This window comes from Euleptes europaea, chromosome 1 (genome assembly GCF_029931775.1).
Source record: "Euleptes europaea isolate rEulEur1 chromosome 1, rEulEur1.hap1, whole genome shotgun sequence".
Lineage (NCBI taxonomy): Eukaryota > Metazoa > Chordata > Lepidosauria > Squamata > Sphaerodactylidae > Euleptes > Euleptes europaea.
Genome location: NC_079312.1, coordinates 65,890,780 through 65,912,628, shown reverse-complemented (window position 1 = coordinate 65,912,628; position 21,849 = coordinate 65,890,780). Strand labels below are relative to the sequence as shown.

Below are 21,849 nucleotides of genomic sequence, written 5' to 3'. Positions count from 1 at the left end.
ATTGAAATGAATGGGTTCATAAGGATGAAACTCTATTTAGGATTGCACAGTAAAGCCTCACGTAAGGCCTCACTAAACAATCTTAGCTTGAAATTAAGTGCCCTTGAATTACTGTTGCCAACTCCCATGATATTTTAATATTGAAAGTGACCTCTCTCTCTTTCACCAAAAGCTGGGGCTGATCTACATGTTGCATTTGCCACAACTTTCCCTTCTTCTTCTTGGCCATATTCTTTATTAGAATTCATTGATGACATTTTACTTAAATGCAACTACAAGTGGGGGGCCATGAAACTTGTGGGGGGAGTCCCATCTTCCCCCCATCATGACTCCAGGCCCTCCTCCCCCCAGCTCTGCTCTCTCACTGGCTCGTATGGAACTGCTCTAGGCAGGTGCAGTGAGGTCTCCCCCCCACCCAGCCCCACTCTCTTGCTGGCTCGCCAAGGGGGAGCACCACAAAGCTCACGAGGGAGGGGGAAATCCCATCCTCTCCATCTTCCCCACTCACCTTACTGCAATGGGGGGCAGGCCTGCTGCCGGTTCCTGGGCTCCGCCACCACATTCCTGCTCCTGGGTTCCGCTGTGATCCTGGACTTCCCAGCCCCCCCCCCCCACAAAAAGGCTGACACTGCTGGGACTGCCATGGTTCCTGATTCTCAGCCTCCCCCCCATCTGAAGGGTGACACTGCTGGGACCGCCGCAGCTCCCATCCTTCCCCCACCTGAAGGGCAATGCTACCAAGACTGCTGAAGCTCTCAGCATCCTCTGACATGGTGGCTCACACTGGACAGGTTCTCTGCCACCGACAGTTCAAAAATTAAAACTGGGGGGATTTAAACCCACCATTTAAAAAAAATCAGATTTTTCTTCAGACCTGGGGGGTCTCCCAGGTCTGCAGAAACATCTGTTGGGGGTCACTGTGCTCCTTTGAGTCCAGTCTGTGAGGAATGATTTGAATAAGTTTAGCACGCATCCCCTGATAACTACTTCTCTGTCCATGCACTTCAACAAGATTATATGACCTAGTGTATCAAAAGCTGCAGATAAGTCCAACAAGAGCAACAAGTAGTCATTATGGCCTATGTCTATACTCAGATGGAGGTCATCAACAAAAGCTAGCAGAGCCATCTCTGACCCATAGCCCAGCCTGAAGCCAGACTGAAAAGGGTCTAGAGCAGATGAGTTATCCATGAAGACCTAGAATTGGTCTGCTACTGCTCTTTCAATCACTGTGTCAAGAATGGGCAGGTTAGAGACTGGGCAATAATTGGCCACATCATTTTTCTGTAGGGATTTCTTTTTAAGTAGCAGATGGATAACTGCTTCTTTGAGTGGCTAAGAGTGGGTGCCCTGAGTTAGTGACTGATTTATAATAGATACTAAGGGTTAGTTGATGCGGTCTTTACATGATTTTAGCAGCCAGGATGGGCAAAGATCCAGAGTGCAGGTAGTGGCCTTCACCAATCCCAGGATCTTGTTGACATCTATCATGGAAACTGTGGCAAAATGATCTAGGAATAGACCATATGGTGTATTAGTCCTGTCTACTGGTGTGCCAGTGTTACAACTGACATCCAGGTCAGAGCGCATTCTCAATATTTTATTTTTTTTAAAAAACTTGGCAAACGTCTCACAGCTAATTGTCTCTTTCTGAGATAATAAAGGCTCATATTTTGGCATCAGCAGTTGCTGCGCTACCTTGAACAATTTGGATGGTTGTGAGCTAGCTGATGCTGTAGTAGCAGAATGGTAACGTTTCTTTGCTGCTGTCATTGCCGGTTCATAGGTCTTCCAAGGAGCTCAATAGCATAATCTATCAGACTGGGTATGGGTACACTGCCAGCGTCATTCTAGACATCTCTCAGCCCTCTTCAGGTCACCCAGTTCCTCAGTAAACCAGGGGGTTGGTTTACACCCCAGGGGCAGAAGTTGCCAAGTGATAGCTTCAAGGAGCTACATGTTCCGTCTTCCCACTGAAACCTCAGCTGAGCATGTATTTGGGATCCTTGCAAGGGGCATCTCATGTCCCCTCCCTCATTACTTCCTTTTTTCCTTCCCTCAAAACCTCACAGCCTATCCCATTTTCCTGCTTCCTTCTCTCCTTCCCGCCCACCAACCAACCTATCTTAATCTGCCCCAAATATGTTTTTCTTGACACTCTCCTCTTGTGACCTGAGTGAGTTGTACAATCATGAGTCCCTTTGAACCCTGGAACAGACCAGAGATTTTTTTCCTGTACTTCATTAGTTAGGAAAGCAAATAGGAGTTTATTTGCAAAAAAATAATAATAATAATCTTGAGGAATTCTGTAATAAATGCTTTCATAAAAATGTGCTATTGTAGATGCCTGGATTATGTATTTAGGAATGAAGAAAATCTGTACAATGAACATGAAAATCCTATTCAGTCCTTAAAGTTCAGAAGACCAAAGATTAAAAGTAACATTTTCTGACAGACATTTGTTTTTCTTTTTAATTTAATATAACCTCTAAAGTTAATCTAGAAGCTTATATTTAATTAGCTTCCAAAGTTTAGCAGTTTTGGGAATTCTACAACCTCCCTGGAAACCAACATTGGAATGTAATAAAGTTGTATAAAATAACCAAAATGAAATCAAACGCTGGAAAAATAGCTTGTTAGGACTTGTTCAGCTTATTCTTTTCCCTTCAGCAAGACTAACAGTATAAATAAAGCTAGCAGAAAAGAACTCCACCCTTAGACAGAATATAGCTTGCATAAGTGCATAAAGAAAGCCCTGTAACCAGAAACTGCAAGATGAATATTTCAAAACAAATTGCCTAGAGGGGCAATAGGCCATTGTTCAGCTGACTTAGTTTCTAGTTTACCCAAATCCTAACCCATCTCATCCTTTCATTGCAATGGGTACTACATTCAAGGATATTTAGCAATGCCAACATTATCTCTAAATATTTCAGAAGCTAAGTAAAAATGAATATTCTATAATACTGAATCTTTACCAAGGATTACTATGTCATATAAGGCCCCTTCAGATATTATGTCTGTGTGAACTGGGGGCCCACCAACTGTATGTACCTGGGAATGTGGTCCCTGTGACACACCTAACACATGCAATCACCATTCCATGTGAACTGAGCAGTTACGGAAGCTGAACAGGCATTGAAAACCCATCTGTTTCCAATTCATAATAAACAGCTACTGCATGCTCTTATTCATCTGGTTGCTGGAATTCCAGTTTGCATAGATATAACATCTGAATAGGGCTATAATATCTCAACTATGTGGAACTTACATCTTTCTTCTAAATACTAAAGCAATATGTTTATGAACTGTGTGTCATATTTTACCAGTCAAACATTTACAACATCTATAATAAAAGTCTATTTTTTCTTAACCCTTGAATCCATCTCTCTCTTTCATACTTTTTATCTCCCCCTTCCTCCAAAGAGTTCAGGGGGATGTGCACGGTTCTCCACTTCCTATTTACCCTCATAGCAACACAGTAAGGGAAGTCAGGTTGAGACAGAATGACTGAGACTGACCCGAGATCATTCAGTAAGCTTCATGCCTGAGTGGGTATTTGGATCTGATCTCCCAGACCTTAGTCCAACACCCCCAAAAGACTCACCACATTGGATTCCTTTCCATCCATTAAAATCACAGCACTGCAGATGCAGGATAAAGACTGGGAGTTGGACCCAATTACTTCTTTCCACCACACAGGATCCAATGACTGCTGCCTATATATAATGGGATATTACCCTCCTTTCAAGAAAATGGTAAAGCGGAACTGCTTGGGATGCTGTAAAGATGGTAAGCTTCAAGAAGCAGATTGTACTGGATGATCTACAGATTCATTTTTACCTATATAAATACTATGTCACACTTAGTAAAATAAACTAATTTAGCTTTAGTATATCTGGTTTTCAAAGGTTTTTGTGGTCATGATATAGATGTTTTGTGCTTTATTGCTCTGGTTCAGAGTAGTGCTGGACTGAGTACTCCCAGAGTGCCAGGATTCTTTCTCTTCCATCAGTTTTTTGCATATAAAACCCCATTCATTTTTCACACGTACATGATACAGAGAAAGAGGTCTATCAACAAAGCACAAGCTGTACCTTTCCTAGTGAATGCCCCAAGACTCATAAATATTTGATTAAGACTATAACAAATTGGCTTAACCCTGAAAAAAACCATGATGGGGTCCCATCTGGTAGATGGGTCATGTGTAGATAGGGACCATCTGGGATTTGAACTTTCTACCTGACCCGTGGCTGGACAGTGTTTGTTGTCCTAATTGTTTAATTAGGAATATCTGTGCTTCAAAGAAGGAGTAAACATGACCCTCCCCCACCCCCAAAGCTCTGACTTGAGACCCTGCCATGTGTTTTATTCCTTTCAAGAGCTAAACAAGCAACACGGAAAGTTACATAAATGAACTGGATCCAGGATGACTGCACAAAATATTTTCAAGGAACATGCATGCATTGGGTTGGAACACATTGGCAAATTTCCCTGATATGGATAGAAAGACATTGAGCAAATATTTGTTCATTCTAATACCAAGAAGCATGCTCTGAATAATCTGTTACTATTAAGAAAATTGTTAACAACTTAAATAAAGAAAATTCTATGGTATTTCGGTGTAAAACTGCACGACATGTCATTTATAAAAAGAAGGAGCATATACTTGGTGGTTTAGGTTTAAAGCTTGCAATGTTTTATTTTATTAATTCAGACAAACTGTCAATATGAGCTAAGGACTATTTATATTAATAGGATTTAATGTCTAGAAGGAACTGGTGGCCCAGTATACTGTTTTGTTCACGTATGACCATTAGTCCTAAAACTGACACAGTCACTTGCCAATTAGGGTATGTTGAGGTGCATAATTACTTCTAAACACTTAATTTTAGAGCTAAAACACACACAACAATTTTAACTACTATGAATAAGAAGGGAACAAATTATAATATTTTTGTAAACCCGAGGTCCATTAACAATTAAGTGGCTTAGGATCTGCAAAAAAATAAAATAAATTATGACACAAAGCCCAATTGAATCATGATGACGCTGGACAGCTTAAAAAAAATTGTGCCCATTCAAGGTACCATGAAGTCGGCATCGGACTTAACACTGAAATTTATGCCATACAAAGGAAGGAAGGAAGGAAGGAAGGAAGGAAGGAAGGAAGGAAGGAAGAAAGGAAGAAAGGAAGAAAGGAAGGAAGAAAGAAAGAAAGAAAGAAAGAAAGAAAGAAAGAAAGAAAGAAAGAAAGAAAGAAAGAAAGAAAGAAAGAAAGAAAGAAAGAAAGAAAGAAAGAAAAAGATTTATAACAAGAATGCTAAGCCAATTAATGCAAACTGACATTTTCAGAATCTATTCAGATGTTTAAAAGTAAGCAACTCTGAAGGGCTGGTAACATTATAGGCAATATTAAACAATATAAAATTATTTGCACCATGAAAGCATCATTTGAAAAAAATGTAGTTGTCAGACTTTTTTCCAACAACCCCCAAACAGGACTAAGCTTTAAAAAATTTAGTAGTACAGACTATAAGCCTTGTAAAGTCTACTTTGCATTCTGTTCTCTATTAAGTATAAGTGGCTATTACAGACAATCCTTTTTCAATATGTAGAGATGCCACCAATATCAAATGTAAGAAATTTCACACTGAGACAAACTATGGTACTGAATAAACAATTTAGGAACATGGCTAATCCCTAAACAGCATATGGCTCATAATCTCTTCCAATTAAATATCTGCTGCCTTTAAACAGAAATCAGTACTCACCGGCTGCTAACAAGCCAGATTCTTTAAGAACCTTGCTGGATTCAAAATGTTAAACATATACATTTACAGTTAAAATATTTTTTTCTTTATAAACTGTCCTGTATTTGATTGACTCAAACAAAGCTATTTAGCTGAAAAGTCAGGTGCATACATAACTTACCACTTTTAGATGCCATGGAGTTCAATAATAATAATAATTACTACTTATATTTGATAAGTAAATGCCCCAAAACTTAGCAGCACAAAATGAGAGCAATAGCAAGCTGGTCACAGTTTTTATAGTCCTGAGGCATGTATTCTAGAAGAGCTGAAGAACTCATAAAGCATTAAAACAATAAAAGTGACATGGTCTACACTACTAGAACCTGTGTTCTTAATGCAACTCCCATGCAGCAGGCCTAGCTCAGAAAAATATCTGGTGCTGTAAATAGATTGAAAGAGAGTTAACATGCCAAATATAAGAAGAATAACTCTCCTGTCTCAAGTAAACACATTCACCAGTCCAGTAACAGTTGAGCTGCTGCATCAAGAAGCTCTTCTAAAAGGAGTTGTGTAAATAAATAATGGAACTGTTCCTGTTAACTTCCCCAGGCAGACTAGATTGGGTTTCTAAAGTCTAGTGTTTCACTGCATGCTGCCAGTTCTCTGTTTCATGCAAGTACAGATCTTCAGCATAATTTAAACCCAAAGACTAGCGGCATACCCAGAAAACTTCAGCTGAGAAAGAAAACCAAATCATGAATTCATGCCACTTTAATGATGTGCAAGCATATATGCGGGATTTTTTTCTTCATAATAAGAGCTTCTACATTCACAATTCAGTCCAGTATGAGCATGACCCAGTCAGAGTTAACATTTTTAGGTATTTATTCCAATGGGAGTAAGTGAACATGCACTTAAAGATAAATTTAATGGAACATAAAGTGTTCAGTTTGGCTGGATTGTGCCATTCATTACTTAACTGATATGACATGCTTATTTTAAGTACATCTTCACTTTGGCCATGGGAAGCTGATATTGATAACCTGGTTCTGTTAAAGAAAACATATGTCTCTCTAAGTTGGTAGCATATATTTGTCTGTAAACATTTACCCTAAAACAGAATATGTCAGCCACTGTAGGGAGCAATACAAGAATTTGATGAAGATCCCTCAGCTTATATGGCTACTTTCTGAGAAGTCTATACCACTTGAAGCCCTTGAATATATACATGCTCTCATATTGTTTGAACTCCATTGGGGATTCCATCAATGCAATTTAGAGAGATTTTTTTGGGGAGGAAAATGAGTAGTCAGTGTAATGTGGCAGCAATAAGGCAAACATGATCTTAGGGTGTATCAACAGATGCATAGCATCTTGGACATGTGATGTTATAGTACCACTGTATATGGTATTGATCAGACCACATTTGGAGTACTGTGCCCAGTTCTGAAGGCCTTTTTTTAGGAAGGGCACAGAAACTTCAGAATGGGCACAGAGAAGAGTGATAAGAATGATTATGGGTTTGGAGACTGACAGAGCATTCGTGACCTTTAAGGGCAAAAGCCCTTAGGAGGCCAGGAAGGAGCTGCACCAGTATTGGGGCCCTCCACGCCGGTGTCCGAGCTACTTACACCAGTGTTAGTGGCCCCAGTGCTGGTGCGGAGGCCTGGACGCTGGTGTTCCACCGGTGTAAAGGCCCGCGCCGTTAGGCAGCCTCCTGTCCCCTTTCAGCCCCAGATGCCAGCACTGAGAATGAAGTTGCTGTGCCTGCTTTTCAGCAGGCGCAACCTCGCTATTCTCTATGGGGCAAAAAGCCCCATTTAAAATTTAAAAAGCCACAAAAAGGATTTTTAAATGTTTTCAGCCTGCGGGGAACTGCTTAGGAGGTGTCATGGCGGTGCCTCCTCCCCGCCGTCCCCACACACCACCAGCTCAGGAATGCACTGTAAAGCCTTACAAAGAAAGTCTGAGGGAAATGGGAACGTTCAGATTGCAGAAGAGGAGAATAAGGGGGATATGATTACTCTTTTAAAGTATTTGAAGGGCTGTTATTTAGAGGAGGCTAGGGAGAGGTTTCAGTTGGTTGTCAAGGATTGTACATCGAGATAATGGGTTTAAATTAGGTGTGGGGAACTATCGGCAGACTATTAGGATATATTTTTTTAAACAATAAGGGCAGTTCAGTCCTGGAATTGCCTGCCCTGGGATGTTGTGGGTTCTTCCAGCTTGGAGGTGTTTAAACAGAGATTAGCTGATTATTTCTCATGGATGCTTTAGGTCATCCTGTATGTTGTAGAGGGTTGGATTGGATGGTCTCTAGGCCTCTTCCAACTTGTTTGTTTTATGATCCTATTATTCTTGTGTTCTGAGAATTTATAACCTTCCCTTGGGAGTCCATCCCCTCTGGGGTCATTTATGATCTTTCTGCTTCAAGAGGAAGAAATGACTATATAGCCTTTTGGGTGGACTCTATGCTTGGGGCTTGATGAGTCTTTTTGCAGGCTACATGTTTGCAGGCATGTTTGAACTCACAGAGTCTAGTGCCAATGGCTCAATGAAGTGAATGGGGCGAGTTCTTCCACAAACTTCATAAAAGCCAGGTAAGCTGTTCCAGATGACTGGGGCTACAGATGAAAAGGCCTACTATCAAGTGATGGAAGATTTAATCAGTCTTGTGGAAGGAAAAGACAAGAAATTGTTAAATGACCGAAGTGGCTATATGGGTTCCATACAAATGTTGACAAGTTTATCATAAAATTTGGATCACAAAAGATTCCAGGGTTCAGCTGGCTGCATGGGTGCTTCAACAATCCTTAGAGAAAATAAGGAAAAACTGTTTCTCTAAAAGAAATAATTTGCATATGTTTTTGAGAAAGGTGTTCATTGAAACAAGATATATGTATTTTCCTCAGTGCTGCATTATGTTATAATTGTCATGCAAGTTTGTTCCTTGGATAGATATGGTATTGTTAATGATAGAGCTGCCAACTCTGAGTTGGGAAATTCCTGGAGATGGGGATGGTGCCTGGGGAAGGTGGGGTTTGGGAGAGGGACCTTATAATGGTATAATGCCATAAAGTCCACCTGCAAAAGCAGCCATTTTCTTCAGGGGAACTAATTTTTGTAGTCTGGAGATAAGCTGATATTCCAGGAGATCTCCAGGCTTCACCTGGCGATTGGCAAGCCTAGTTAATTGGCACATTTGATAACTGCCTTGGCTTACATTTTAAGAAGACATTTTATGTGATATTTTCATTTATACCATCATTTTCTGTCTTTTAGGGTTACTGCACATCATTTACATGATTTCAGTCCTGTGTTTTCTTTGTTGTTGGTAGATATTTGGGGACATATCCTCGTTTTATTTATACTCTATAGAGATTTACCATAGAGATTTGAAAACCCCTAGAGTGTCATAACATCACTTCCTATTCTAAAACATTATGTGATGTCCAGGCATCAGTTGATGCCATTCCCTCCTGCTGCTCCATTGCACAAAGGCGGGGATAGGGATCATTGCTGGGAATCCCCCACCAGCACTGGCTTAATGGTAGCCCTACATGTAGTTAAGGTGCTTACTTGTGTCTCTCTTTCTATCCAGTAATGTTAGTTCCTAATTAAACTACTTTGTTTTCTTTAATTGGCCCTGCTTCCCAGTCCACAAAATAGTCACTTTACTGATATATTTAAGAATGTACTTCTAGTCTGTGAGGTGTTTAGTAGAGTGGCTCCTGTTCTGCACAGGAATTGGGGGAGGGGCAGGGCCAACTCTCCCTTGCCTTACCCATTGCTGGAGGCTGAAGGATTCGGTCTAGTTGGAATAGCGGGTGCCATGGCACAGGCTCATTCAAGCTGGCATACAGAGAAGGCTGAAGGAGTGGCTAATGGAAGGCTGAGAGGAGGCAGAGCACTGAAGACAACCACAGAAGGGGAAAGAACAGAGGACCATACACATGACTTGCTAATTCAGTGCTACTATGTAGTTCCTGGGTGTGTGAAGACAAGGAAAGACTTTCAAGGCATAGACTGTAAACCTTGTTAATTTTATTTTCTCAGTGAAACAGGGTGATGGCAGGCACTCGTTGCTTGCATTTCCCAACAGCAGCACTAGGGGCTGGGGAAGACAGGACCAGCTGCTGTAGCCTGACACTCCCCTTTTCATCCCAAATTGGGAACCTTAGGAGGGTTGAGGTGCTAATGGCCTGTAAGAGAACTAGCCCACTGAGAAGTAAAGGGCAAGTCTATGCCTAATGGAGGCAACATTTAATTAGCACCATGTTTTAACTGTTTTTAACCCTGATGCTAAATATTTGCTATTTTATTGACATAGTAAAATTCTACATGTTGCCAGCAAGAATGAGACATACATTGACATCCAGAACCACAGTTTCTGCTGGAGGCAGAGACAGTTCTGTAACAAGCGTAATACCAAGTGCCTTGAGTTTTTTGGGGACCACTTTGGAAATAAATCTGGTCATCAGCTCAGGGAAGGGGAAGTGTTTTTGCTTTCCCCTCCCTAGCACTGAGTCTTCACACATGCTAACCAACTAAAGCCCCTATTATCCTAATAACTTGTGGTCAATATTTTACTCACCTCTTGCTGCCTCAGATGTTTTGCCCTGAAGTGCAGTGGCCAAAGAAACCCAAAGGTCAACCCTGCTCTTGGATGCAATGACTGGGTCATTAAAACACACACCTCCATTTCTGTGTCTAAGGGCCAGTCATGCTCAGAAATAGGTCTTGTTGTGCTAGGCTTTTGATTTCACTCCACTCTCCAGCAAAATCCATGGAGTAGTGAGGCAGGTTCAAGCATACCTAGTTACCAGAAGCTCTTCTTTTAAAAAGAAAAAAAAATGAAGGCCACCACATGATTGTCCTTCTCTTGCACTTAGCCAACAAAACTTGTATCCAGTACTACCAAAGGATACGCTAGACTATTTTTTCCACCAGTAAAATTATTTTATACAGCACAGCTAATAAAGAAGAGGACTGAGGCAAGATGGAAAAAGTTTGTAGAGGGAGAAAGAACCATGATAACTCTCAGACTGAAGGAACAAATGCTTTACTCTTTCCAGATGTGTGAAATGTGGAAAGCAAACCATTGACTCGTTTCTTCCATTCCTTGCAAATGGAACTTAAGACGCAAGCATAAAGCTATGTATTACTCTTTTGTAAACCCTGCAATTTATTCCCTGTGGCTTGTGGATTTGCTGACTAAGACAGCTCAGTCTGCTTTTCTAACCACTAAACCAAACTATGGGAATAAACTTCTTTGGGACTTGCTATTAAAAACATTGGTAAATCAATAGCTAATTGACTTTCCCCCACCCAAAACAGTGTATATTCTGTGTACTTTTGAGGCTATTCAGCCCTGGAATTCACAGCACAAGAGGAAAGTGTAATAGACACACTGTGAAATCCACCTATCAATGCACAATCTGTCTTTGGTTTAAATTCGGCTGAAAAGTACCTATTTCAGGAAAATCAATGTTTCAGTATTTGAATAGATTAGTACAATCATGACCATCATTGGTAGTATGAATTAGTCATTTTGTGTTGACTGGAAACAACAACAATCACAGTCCTGTGTCTGAAGTTTTCCCACTTTGTAGATAAAATTCAGAGACCCTTTTTACTAAATCTGCATGTCCACTTGTTCCTTTAACATCTGTTTTAAAGACCCAGTGATGCCTGGAAAACTAACATATGGGCATTTTAAAGGAGATTTCCAATCCAACACAGGAACTTTTTGTCAAGGTTTAATTGAAGAGACTTCATTACTGACTGTGTAGAAGGAGCTTGCTGTACTGTGGCCCTGGAGCACATTAAACAGGTTTGCATCATGGCACTCAGCCGAGTCAGAAATATGCAACAAATAGCATCAGGGAGACACTTCCACTAGCTACTCTAGGCAATTACTTTATAAAGTTCTGTTTATATAATTAAAACAGGAACAAAAACAGCTCCATTGAAATGTACTTACTGGGTACCACTTTGGTACAGGACGGAGTCTTTCTATTTTCACCTTGGTTTCCAGGCATTGTCAGGCAACCAGGGGAAGGTTGTGAGTGGAGATATGGGCAGAGGGAAGGACACTGGCTGCGGTGGCATGTCACTTCCAGTTTTTTTAAAAAAGTAAGTGACATAGGTAGTTCTAAGAATTACCGAAAAGTCTATGGTAAAACCATGTAGTATAGACCTTAAGGGCAAAAGGAGTGGGGGATCCCCTGCCTCCAAAGGGGAACTGGGATCCCGACCTTACAGCCCATTGATTTGGTCAATGGTAGGAAAGAGAAAACAAAGGAAAACGGAAGGCAGGGTGGCAATCAGAGGCTAAAGGTTGTTAAGAATTGTCTTGGTTAGTCAGACAGATGAATCCCATCAAAGATAAGGGGTGTGAACTTGAGATTACCAATGCACTCTGATATAGCTGAAAGAAATCTGTAAGTGAAGAAGGCTTTACAAGATACAAAAAGACACAAAGCACCGTATTTCAAAAAGGCTCTGTCAGGCCAGACCAGGCCACAACTAGGCAGAGAAATAAACACCTATATAAAATACTTAATTTGAGTTTCCAAAAGCAGGAGAATAGGGCTAAAAATTCCCTACAAACTAAAATAGATGGAATGGTGATGATGAGGGGAGTAGGAGGATTATCTGTCATTGATAGCATTTCTTTGCTCCTGATAAAACATGTGGGCAATTGGGGAGTACTTCTGGACAGACTAATACTACTATGGTGAAAGCAAGTAAGAAAATCACATAATATAACCAACTCTCATTTTTAGGCTGAAAGCTTTTCTGGAATTTGGAAAACACCATTATCTACTTCTTTGTAACCTATTGGATGAATTAGTGTTATGCACATTGGGAGCTGTAGCAGATACAGAATTTGTCTACTTATTTCCTGACTAGAATCACCTATAAGTGCTAACTCCAATGCCGAATTGACAGCATTTACCGTATTTTTCGCTTCATAAGATGCACTTTTTTCCTCCTCAAAAGTGAGGGGAAATGTCGGTGCGTCTTCCGAAGCGAATGTGCGGACCCCCGCCCCTCCCCCCAGCCGGCTGGGCGCACCCGAACGCAAGCCGGCGTTCTGCTGGGACAGCCAGCTGGGAGGCGGGGTATTTAAACTGCTCTGCGCTGCCTGCCTAGGCAGCGCAGAGTAGTTTAACCTCCCCCGCTTCCCGTTCCTGAGTAGACCGAGGGGGGGGTCTAATTGAGCATAAGGCAGCTTAACAAGGAGGGGCCCGTGGCTCAGTGGCAGAGCCTGTGCTTGGCATAGCAGGAGGCCCCCGGTTCAGTCCCCGCGGGGCGCCTCCGCTCCCACCCGCCCCCACCCGCTCCTGGCCCCGGCAAGCTCGGCGCTGCCTGGCCTCTGCCTCCCCCCCACCCCCACTCACTGCACGGAGGCTGGGCGGAGAGCGAGGCTGGGTCCCGCCGCCGGGACGATCCGCGGGCCCTCCCTCCTTCCCTTCCGCTCGCCCGGCCTCCGTGCAGTGGGGATCGCCGAGGGGGAAGTGGGAGAGGGAAGAAAGGAAGGCCGGGGGGTCGGGGCAAGCGGAAAGGAAGGAGGGAGGGCCCGCGGATCTTCCCGGCGGCGGGACCTGGCCTCGCTCTTTGCCCGCCCCGCCTGGTCTCCATGCAGCGAGTGGGGGGGGAGGCCCCCGGTTCAGTCCCCGCGGGGCGCCTCCGCTCCCTCCCGCCCCTGGCCCCGGCGAGCTCGGCGCTGCCTGGCCTCTGCCTTCCCCCCCCCACTCGCTGTATGGAGACCAGGCGGAGCGGGCAAAGAGCGAGGCCGGGTCCAGCCGCCGGGAAGATCCGCGGGCCCTCCCTCCTTCCTTTCCGCTCGCCCCGACCCCCGGCCTTCCTTTCTTCCCTCTCCCACTTCCCCCTCGGCGATCCCCACTGCACGGAGGCCGGGCGAGCGGAAGGGAAGGAGGGAGGGCCCGCGGATCGTCCTGGCGGCGGGACCCGGCCTCGCTCTTTGCCCGCCCTGCCTGGTCTCTGTGCAGTGAGTGGGGGGGGAGGCGGAGGCCGGGCAGCGCCGAGCTCGCCGGGGCCAGGGGCGCGTGGGGGCGGGTGGGAGCGGAGGCGCCCTGCGGGGACTGAACCGGGGCCTACTGCTATGCCAAGCACAGGCTCTGCAACTGAGCCACGGGCCCCTTCTCGTTAAGCTGCCTTATGCTCAACTAGACCCCCCCCCTCGGTCCATCTACTCAGACCGGCAGCGGCTCTCCAGGGTCTCAGGCAGGGGTCTTTCCCATCACCTACTTGCCTGTTCCCTTTAACTGGAGATGCCACTGGGGATTGAACCTGGGACCTCCTGCATGCCCAGCAGAGGCTCCACCTCTGAGCTCACAGCCCCCTCCCCATGGCTCTCCAGGGTCTCAGGCAGGGGTCTTTCCCATCACTTACTTGCCTGTTCCTTTTAACTGGAGATGCCGCTGGGGATTGAACCTGGGACCTCCTGCATGCCCAGCAGAGGCTCCACCACTGAGCTCACAGCCCCCTCCCCATGGCTCTCCAGGGTCTCAGGCAGGGGTCTTTCCCATCACCTACTTGCCCGTTCTCTTTAACTGGAGATGCCGCTGGGGATTGAACCTGGGACCTCCTGCATACCCAGGAGACTCCACCACTGAGCTCACAGCCCCCTCCCCATGGCTCTCCAGGGTCTCAGGCAGGGGTCTTTCCCATCACCTACTTTCCTGTTCCCTTTAACTGGAGATGCCGCTGGGGATTGAACCTGGGACCTCCTGCATGCCCAGCAGAGGCTCCACCACTGAGCTCACAGCCCCCTCCCCATGGCTCTCCAGGGTCTCGGGCAGAAAGGGTCTTTCCCATCACCTACCTGCCCGGTCCCTTTAACTGGAGATGCCGCTGGGGATTGAACTTGGGACCTACTGCATGCTGAGCAGAGGCTCCGCCACTAAGCTCACAGCCCCCTCCAAAATACACATGAACACATGAAGCTGCTTTCTAATGAATCAGACCCCCCCAATTCAGTATTGTCTACTCAAACTGGCAGCAGCTCTCCAGGGTCTCAGGCAGGCGCTCTTTCACATCACCTACCTGCCCGGGCTCTTTAACTGGAGATGCCGGAGATTGAACCTGGGGCCTTTCAAGACCCCCCCCCCCGGCTTCCAGGGAGTCCCTAGAAGCTGGGCGGGTCCCTGCCCAACAGCTGAGCCTCAGACCGAGAAGGGGGGGGAGGTAAAACTGTTCTGCGCTGCCTAGGCAGGCAGCGCAGAGCAGTTTAAAGACCCCCGCCCGGCTTCTAGGGACTCCCTGGAAACCGGACGGGGGTCTTTATTCGGCAGAATATTTTTTCTTGTTTTCCTACTCTAAAAACTAGGTGCGTCTTATGGAGCGAAAAATACGGTAGTTTGGGGACCATTTCTAGTTGTTGGCTTGACCTGCAAAGCTTCTGATATGGCTGTGGGTTTGGTTGTGGTGTTCCTTGGAAGGTGGATGCTATCAGGGACTGTTGGGTGTGTTTGTAAAGTGCCGTCAAGTCGCAGCCAACTTATGGAGTTTTCATGGCAAGAGACTAACAGAGGTGGTTTATCAGTGCCTTCCTCTGCATAGCAACCCTGGTATTCCTTGGTGGTCTCCCATCCAAGTACTAACCAGGGCTGACCCTGCTTAGCTTCTGAGATCTGATGAGATAGGGCTGTACCATGCTGCCTTCCCTCCATCAGGGACTGTTAGGTCACCTAGAAATCTTTGTGCTTATGAGGTTATGTGTCAGACCAATCTACATGAAGAAACCAAAACAAAATATTACCACAAAAAGAAAATTTATCTAAAAACTATTATAAAACCACTGATTTTAAAAAGGACAAAATTGAGATCGAATGGATTTTCATTGTGAGGTCACAGAGCAAACTGTTGCTATACCATGCTGAAGAACAAATGTGGGTTCTGGCCAAGCAGGGTAGTTCTCACGGGTCAGCTATTATACGCCAACTGAAATGCTATCTGAATCCAGATAATTATAATTCTCATAGCTTGTCCAATTTCCATAGTCAATATAGAGCACCCCCCACCCCCAAAAGAATATTGTCACCTACATCCACACCACAGTAACTTCAAGACAAGATAATTCACAATGGGTAGCCGTGTTAGTCTGTCTGCAGTAGTAGAAAAGAGCAAGAGTCCAGTAGCACCTTAAAGACTAACAAAAATATTTTCTGGCAGGGTATGAGCTTTCGTGAGCCACAGCTCACTTCTTCAGATACAGCTAGAATGTGAATCCATCTGTCTTTAAGTAGAGGAGAGTGAATTCAGACAAGCATTAGTATGTAAATGTTATTAGTATGTAAATGACATCACAGACTCTTCTGCATACCACACCTAATCCCATCACGCCTGCTATTCACATTTACATACTGTTAACATTTACATACTAATGCTTGTCTGAATTCACTCTCCTCTACTTAAAGACAGATGGATTCACATTCTAGCTGTATCTGAAGAAGTGAGCTGTGGCTCACGAAAGCTCATACCCTGCCAGAAAATATTTTTGTTAGTCTTTAAGGTGCTACTGGACTCTTGCTCTTTTCTACTACTTCAAGACAAGACTACAGCAATGCATGCTATTACTGGATTCCCAAGTTCCTATCAGCAGCGGGGGGATCCCCCACTGCTGGCTTCTGTTTTCTGTCGCAGTTCCAGCAGCCGGTGGGAGGGGGGAAAATTAAAAATTTCCATCGGGCAACAGCATGACATCACTTCCAAGGAAAACTTGGGAAGTTTTACCATCTATATAGGTCTCCTTTTAAAATAAATTTGGAAGACCCAGTTGGTGCAGAACGCCACTGCTTGGTTTTTTTTTATCAGGAACTAGGACTAGGTGGTGCTTGTGTATTAACCCATTCTGCTGTTACTCCATTGGCTACCTAGTAGTTACTGGGTTCAATTCAAGATACTAGCTACCATGTACAAAGCCCTTCATGGCCTTGAACTCATTTATTTGCAGAACTGCTTCTCCTCCTATGCCCCACTTATGCTCCTATGACAACTTCACTAATCTGAACAGGCCTTCTACAGGTGCCACTGTACAATTGTGCAAGATCCACAGCTGCTTGGACATATGCATTCTCTGTAGTGGCCCCCACCTTATGCAATAATCTGCTTGAAGAGGTCAAGAAGGCTCCAAAACGCTTGTCTTTCCACAAACTATGCAAAACAGAACTGTTCTGGAGGGCATTTTTACAAAGGAATATGGCTGCATTATAACAATGATTCAGGAAGATCTTTCAGTAGAAGGAAAGAGGCTGTGGATTATACTACTAATATGTAATCTCTTGCTGCAAATTTTTATCTTGCTGTCACTGCATTCATATTTCATACTTATGTCTGGTTTCAGATTTCTGCAATCCTAGACCTATTACACTGTTTATTAGATGTCTCCTTATCCTATTGATTGTACTGACATTATGTAATCCATATTGAGTATCAGTGAGAAAGCCGGACTATAAACAAACAGAGCAATCCTAAAGAGAGTTACTCCAGCCTAAGCCTATTCATATCAATGGGCTTAGATTTGAGTAACTCTGCATAGGATTGTGCTGTAAATTAGATGTCATGTGTCATTTTTCAATGACAGCAACCCCCCCAAAAAACAACTCTAAATATGAAAGAACAAGTTCTATAGCTGAAGTGCCAGGGTGGTATTGAGGTTACGATGTCAGGCTAGGATCTGGGAGACCCAAGTTTGAATCCCAGTTCAGCCATGGAAGCTTGCTAGGTGATTGTGGGCCAATCACACACACTCAGCCCAACCTACCTCACAGAGTTGTTGTGAGGATAAAAAGAAAGAGGAGAACAATGTAAACTGCTTTGAGTTCCCATGAGGGAGAAAGTCTGGGTATAAATGATGTAAATAAATAAATAAAAATGCAGGAAATGCATTAGTCAGAAACACAGAGGTATTATTAATGCCAATATATTTACTTCTATGTGTTTCCTCAAAGAACATCTGGCATTTCAGTGGTTGTTCATGGGACTGTACCCACAAAAATGATAACAAGAGGAAGATGTATAAATGTATCTCATGATCTAAACAAGTGCATGTTGAGAACTCCAGAAATAAGCTGGCAAATCTTACTAATGAGCAGCCTTCAGACGTGGCCATTCTCATAGGGGTGAACTGAACTGTCATAAATGTCCATGAGAAAAAGTTCTAATTTTGGAAGCGAATCCCAGAGGCCATGTGATTTTCAGACAGTTCTTCACACAGACTTATCATCCCAGGTATTTATAAGTGTACAGAAAGATTATTTCGGATTGCATTTCTTGTGACAGCTAATGCAATAAACCTAAAGTTCAATCCACATGTTCAAAATAAATCACTTTAGCAAAATAATGCAAATGGATATTTGTGAATTGCTTAAGCAAAAAGAGAAGACCATCTGAAATTCCCCAGAATTTCCAAACCTTTAAGTTTGTGACATTCTCTCAGTCTCTCTCTCAGCACATTATTGATCAAATGCAATGAATATATACTTTAAAGTAATATTAAAAGAAATGTGGATATTTCTGATAATATGCTGGCAATTATTTTTCAGCATGAATTAAGTATCAGGAAGTTGTTTCACTAAGGGCCTTGAATCTGACCCCCACCCCCAAACCTTTTAAAAGCATTTTGAGTAAAAGCTCTTCAGTCCTCAATCCTACTTTATCGAATTAATATCTATTTATCATATGGGCACCAGGGATTCACTGTCTCAACACAGTTTTTTAACTGAAAAAGTCTCCCAGGCAAATACTTTTCTTTTTCTTACTGGCTGTAAAAGTTCATGCAGAAATCCAGGCCAGACAGTTTCTTTGGCACAGTGAATAATTATATACTGTGAAGTGCGGTAATTATTTAGATTATGCATTTCCTTGAGGGAGGTTTGCATACAAAACATACCATTCAAAACACACAACCCTACCACATAAAGAAGTCATAGGATGAAAAGAATAATGAAGTAGCTCTCTAAGTCACTGTAAGTACACACAATTAACTTGTTTAATACTGTCCTTCTCCAAATAAGCTTCGCTGGAACAGACAGCAACAGAGAAAAATATTCAACGTACAAAATATGAACTGCCCAATGGAAAGTGACTAGTCTGTTGAACGGCAGCCACATACCATCAAAATAGTAAAATACATGGCATTTTAAAGGTATAGACTATACTGGTAAGATCTGGTTAATATACAGAGTGACCTATGTAAACTGAGCAATTTCTGCCGCACATTAACCAATCTCCTATGATCATGTCATATAAAGTCCCCTTGTAATATCTGAAATTCAGGGAAGAAAAATTTATGATGAAAAACTAATAAAAGGCACGTGATAGTTCTTCATATTTGACTGTACACAATATGAATCTCTAGATAGACGGATTTCCATCGTCACATACAACTGTGCAAAGTCATCAAAGTACAACATAACCATACAAAATGTAAACAGCTTGAACCTACAGGGAAAGTATACAAGTTTCAAACAACTATACCTGATTGTCCTGACTGAAATGCAGTATTTCCACATCAGATTCCACATTGCACTGCCATCTCCCTTCATGACCTCCTCAGCAATATTACAAAAGGTAAAAATTATTCCAAAGAATCCAGTCAAGAAGTACACTGAGCAGGCACCAAGCAAAAGTTAGCCAAGATTCAGGACACAGCCACGCTCTGATTCATGATCTCGGACGATTCCTCCAACCTCCGCTGACTTTAACTCTGTGACTTGGAAAGGGAAGGCAGCTTTCCCCTCTGAGGTTTCAAATTACAGCTTTCTTCACAATTTACTAGAATTGTTTACATTATTCAAGAACTAGGAAAGATTCTTCAAGGCTGTTTGGAGGGTAACTAATTTATCATAGTTTCAGATTATTAAGTTACGAAGGCACAGAATAGGTTGAACATCAAGATAAAATCCTTTTTTCGTTTAGAACATCTGTCTGCAAAGCTCCAGAATATCATTTACTAGAACTGCAAGGATGACCAAATACATTTAAATCACACATTTGAGACTGTATAAACTCCCAGCAGTGTAGATTTTTTAAAAGCAAATTCTTGCCCACCGTAATAAACATTTGAATGCCAAAAGAACGGAGTCATTTTCCAATGCTGAACATGAACACACAGAGTAGCAAAGAATATCTAATATTCAAATAATCAACTAGGACATGGTACCTGAAATGGAAATGCTCAAGTGAGAGAGGAAGAAGCTATGCTTGATGTACATGAGTCACACATACATATGTATTTAATAATGATAAAATAATGTTATCTTTTTCTCACCACACACCAACAATAAATTTAACAACAATAATATTTACATTGCCTTGCAGATGGGTATCACTCTGCCTTCATGGATCCTTTTGCCAAAACTGACACCCGGCAGTGTCAGGAATTTTATCAGACAAACATCCCTCTCTTCTTGCCTTGTGTTGGGGTTCATGAGATGTAGATACAAAGTGAAGGGAAAACCCAATCAGATTCTAATAGATGAAAGGGACTAAGCTAAGCATTCGTAATACTGCAAATGACAAAGAGCCACATTCATGCCACTCGCAGAACAAGGATGCTTTTATGCTTTGATCCTTTTTGTTGTTATATCTGGTAAACAAAGCCCAATAGCGTTACAAAGCACAACATTCATTTGATATGTTAAATTATTGGTCACCTGATGAGAAATGTTTTCCCAACTTGCATTCATAACAAAACAATCATTTTCAGAGCTAGCTGTAGATGTGGGAGGGCCTGGGCAAAATGACTTCCTATGGGCATATAGTGCACAGTGCTTAGAGGGGGAGCAGGAGTGGATGTGCCTCACTCACAACCGAGTACACTGACCTCACCATCTGCCTATATGTGCATTCTCCCCAAAATGAGTCCAGTTACAAGTAGGCTCTTTCCCTGCATACTTGACCTATTGGCAAACAGGACAGCATGCATATGGGAGGGGGGATGGAACAATGTATGCTAGCATGATATGACCCATGAGGAAGACCCAACATGAGATGGATTGACTCAGTACAGGAAGCTGCAGCCATCAGTTTTCAAGACCTGAGCAAGGCAGTTAATGATTGGGTGTTTTGGAGGTCATCAAGTCATAGGGTCAACATAAGTCAGAAGTGACTTTACGGCACTTAACACATACATACACACACAATACACGCTGGCCTTGCCTTTCTGAAGACAAAACACACTGGTGATGTCTCTTCTGAAGTACAGTCACTTAAACATGGGCACAACACCCTATGCATGTACAAACTGTATACAGAAATGACCATATCCCCTCCGGCTTTCTTGGAAAACTTGTGGGGAAAGATATGGGCACCACCTCAAGTCTTTGAAAGGCAGTATAAATATGCAAAAAAGTAGCCATTGCTATTCTACAACAGATCATAAACCATCTTAGATTTCTTACATTTTCAGATAAAACACAATTTGTTTAATATTTTCTTTAGCAGTCATTATAAGCCAGCCAGCCTAGCTTGTTTCAGACCACCCCAATCATTGCAGTCCAAATCTGTTTTCTACAACATCTGATAGAAGTAATTTCTCTCTGCATGTTATATTTGCCACTCTCCTCCTTGGATATGTTCTCACATGAATTGCCATTAGAATGAATTCTGTTAATCTCTGCCTCTACCAGATCAACCAATAATTACACAAGAATAGTTTGTCAAGTTAAGGACCTAAGCATTAGTTAAACCTGCAAGTGCACTAATCATTTTTTTTTTGGGGGGGGGGGAACTGGTTAGGTTATATATTCTTGAAGACAAGTGGCATTCAAAAGGGTTTGTGCTAAACAATTACAATGTACTCAGAGTACAGGGCCAAAGTTCTATACGATCTTCAGTTCAGAATATTAAAAAGTTTAAGCTAAACACACGGTAGGCTGAAAAGGTTTATGAAAAGCTTGAGAACTATAAACTTGTCTTTTAGTTTATAGCAAACAGAGTAATTTCAGTAGGCTAATTCAAACGTTACCCAAATTACATGGCAGCCACTGCAGTAGGGCTGCTTCCCAAACTATTCAAGTAGCACTGGAAGGGAAGCAATCATGCTACTGGGCAAGATGAC

The 21,849-nt window shown here is 42.8% G+C and overlaps 1 protein-coding gene across 9 annotated transcripts in view; it reads right to left on the bottom strand.

Moving 5' to 3' along the window:
* Positions 1-21,849, bottom strand: part of IQSEC1 (IQ motif and Sec7 domain ArfGEF 1) — a 414,894-nt gene that overhangs the window by 156,521 nt on the left and 236,524 nt on the right. Inside the window, exon 1 of one of the 9 annotated variants that reach the window (XM_056861553.1) lies at positions 19,266-19,337. The exons of the other annotated variants lie outside the window; for them this stretch is intronic. Coding sequence (XP_056717531.1) covers positions 19,266-19,333 — 68 coding nt within the window. The 5' untranslated portion in view covers positions 19,334-19,337. Of the gene's footprint in view, positions 1-19,265; positions 19,338-21,849 lie in introns of those variants that run through there. 9 annotated transcript variants of the gene reach the window in all.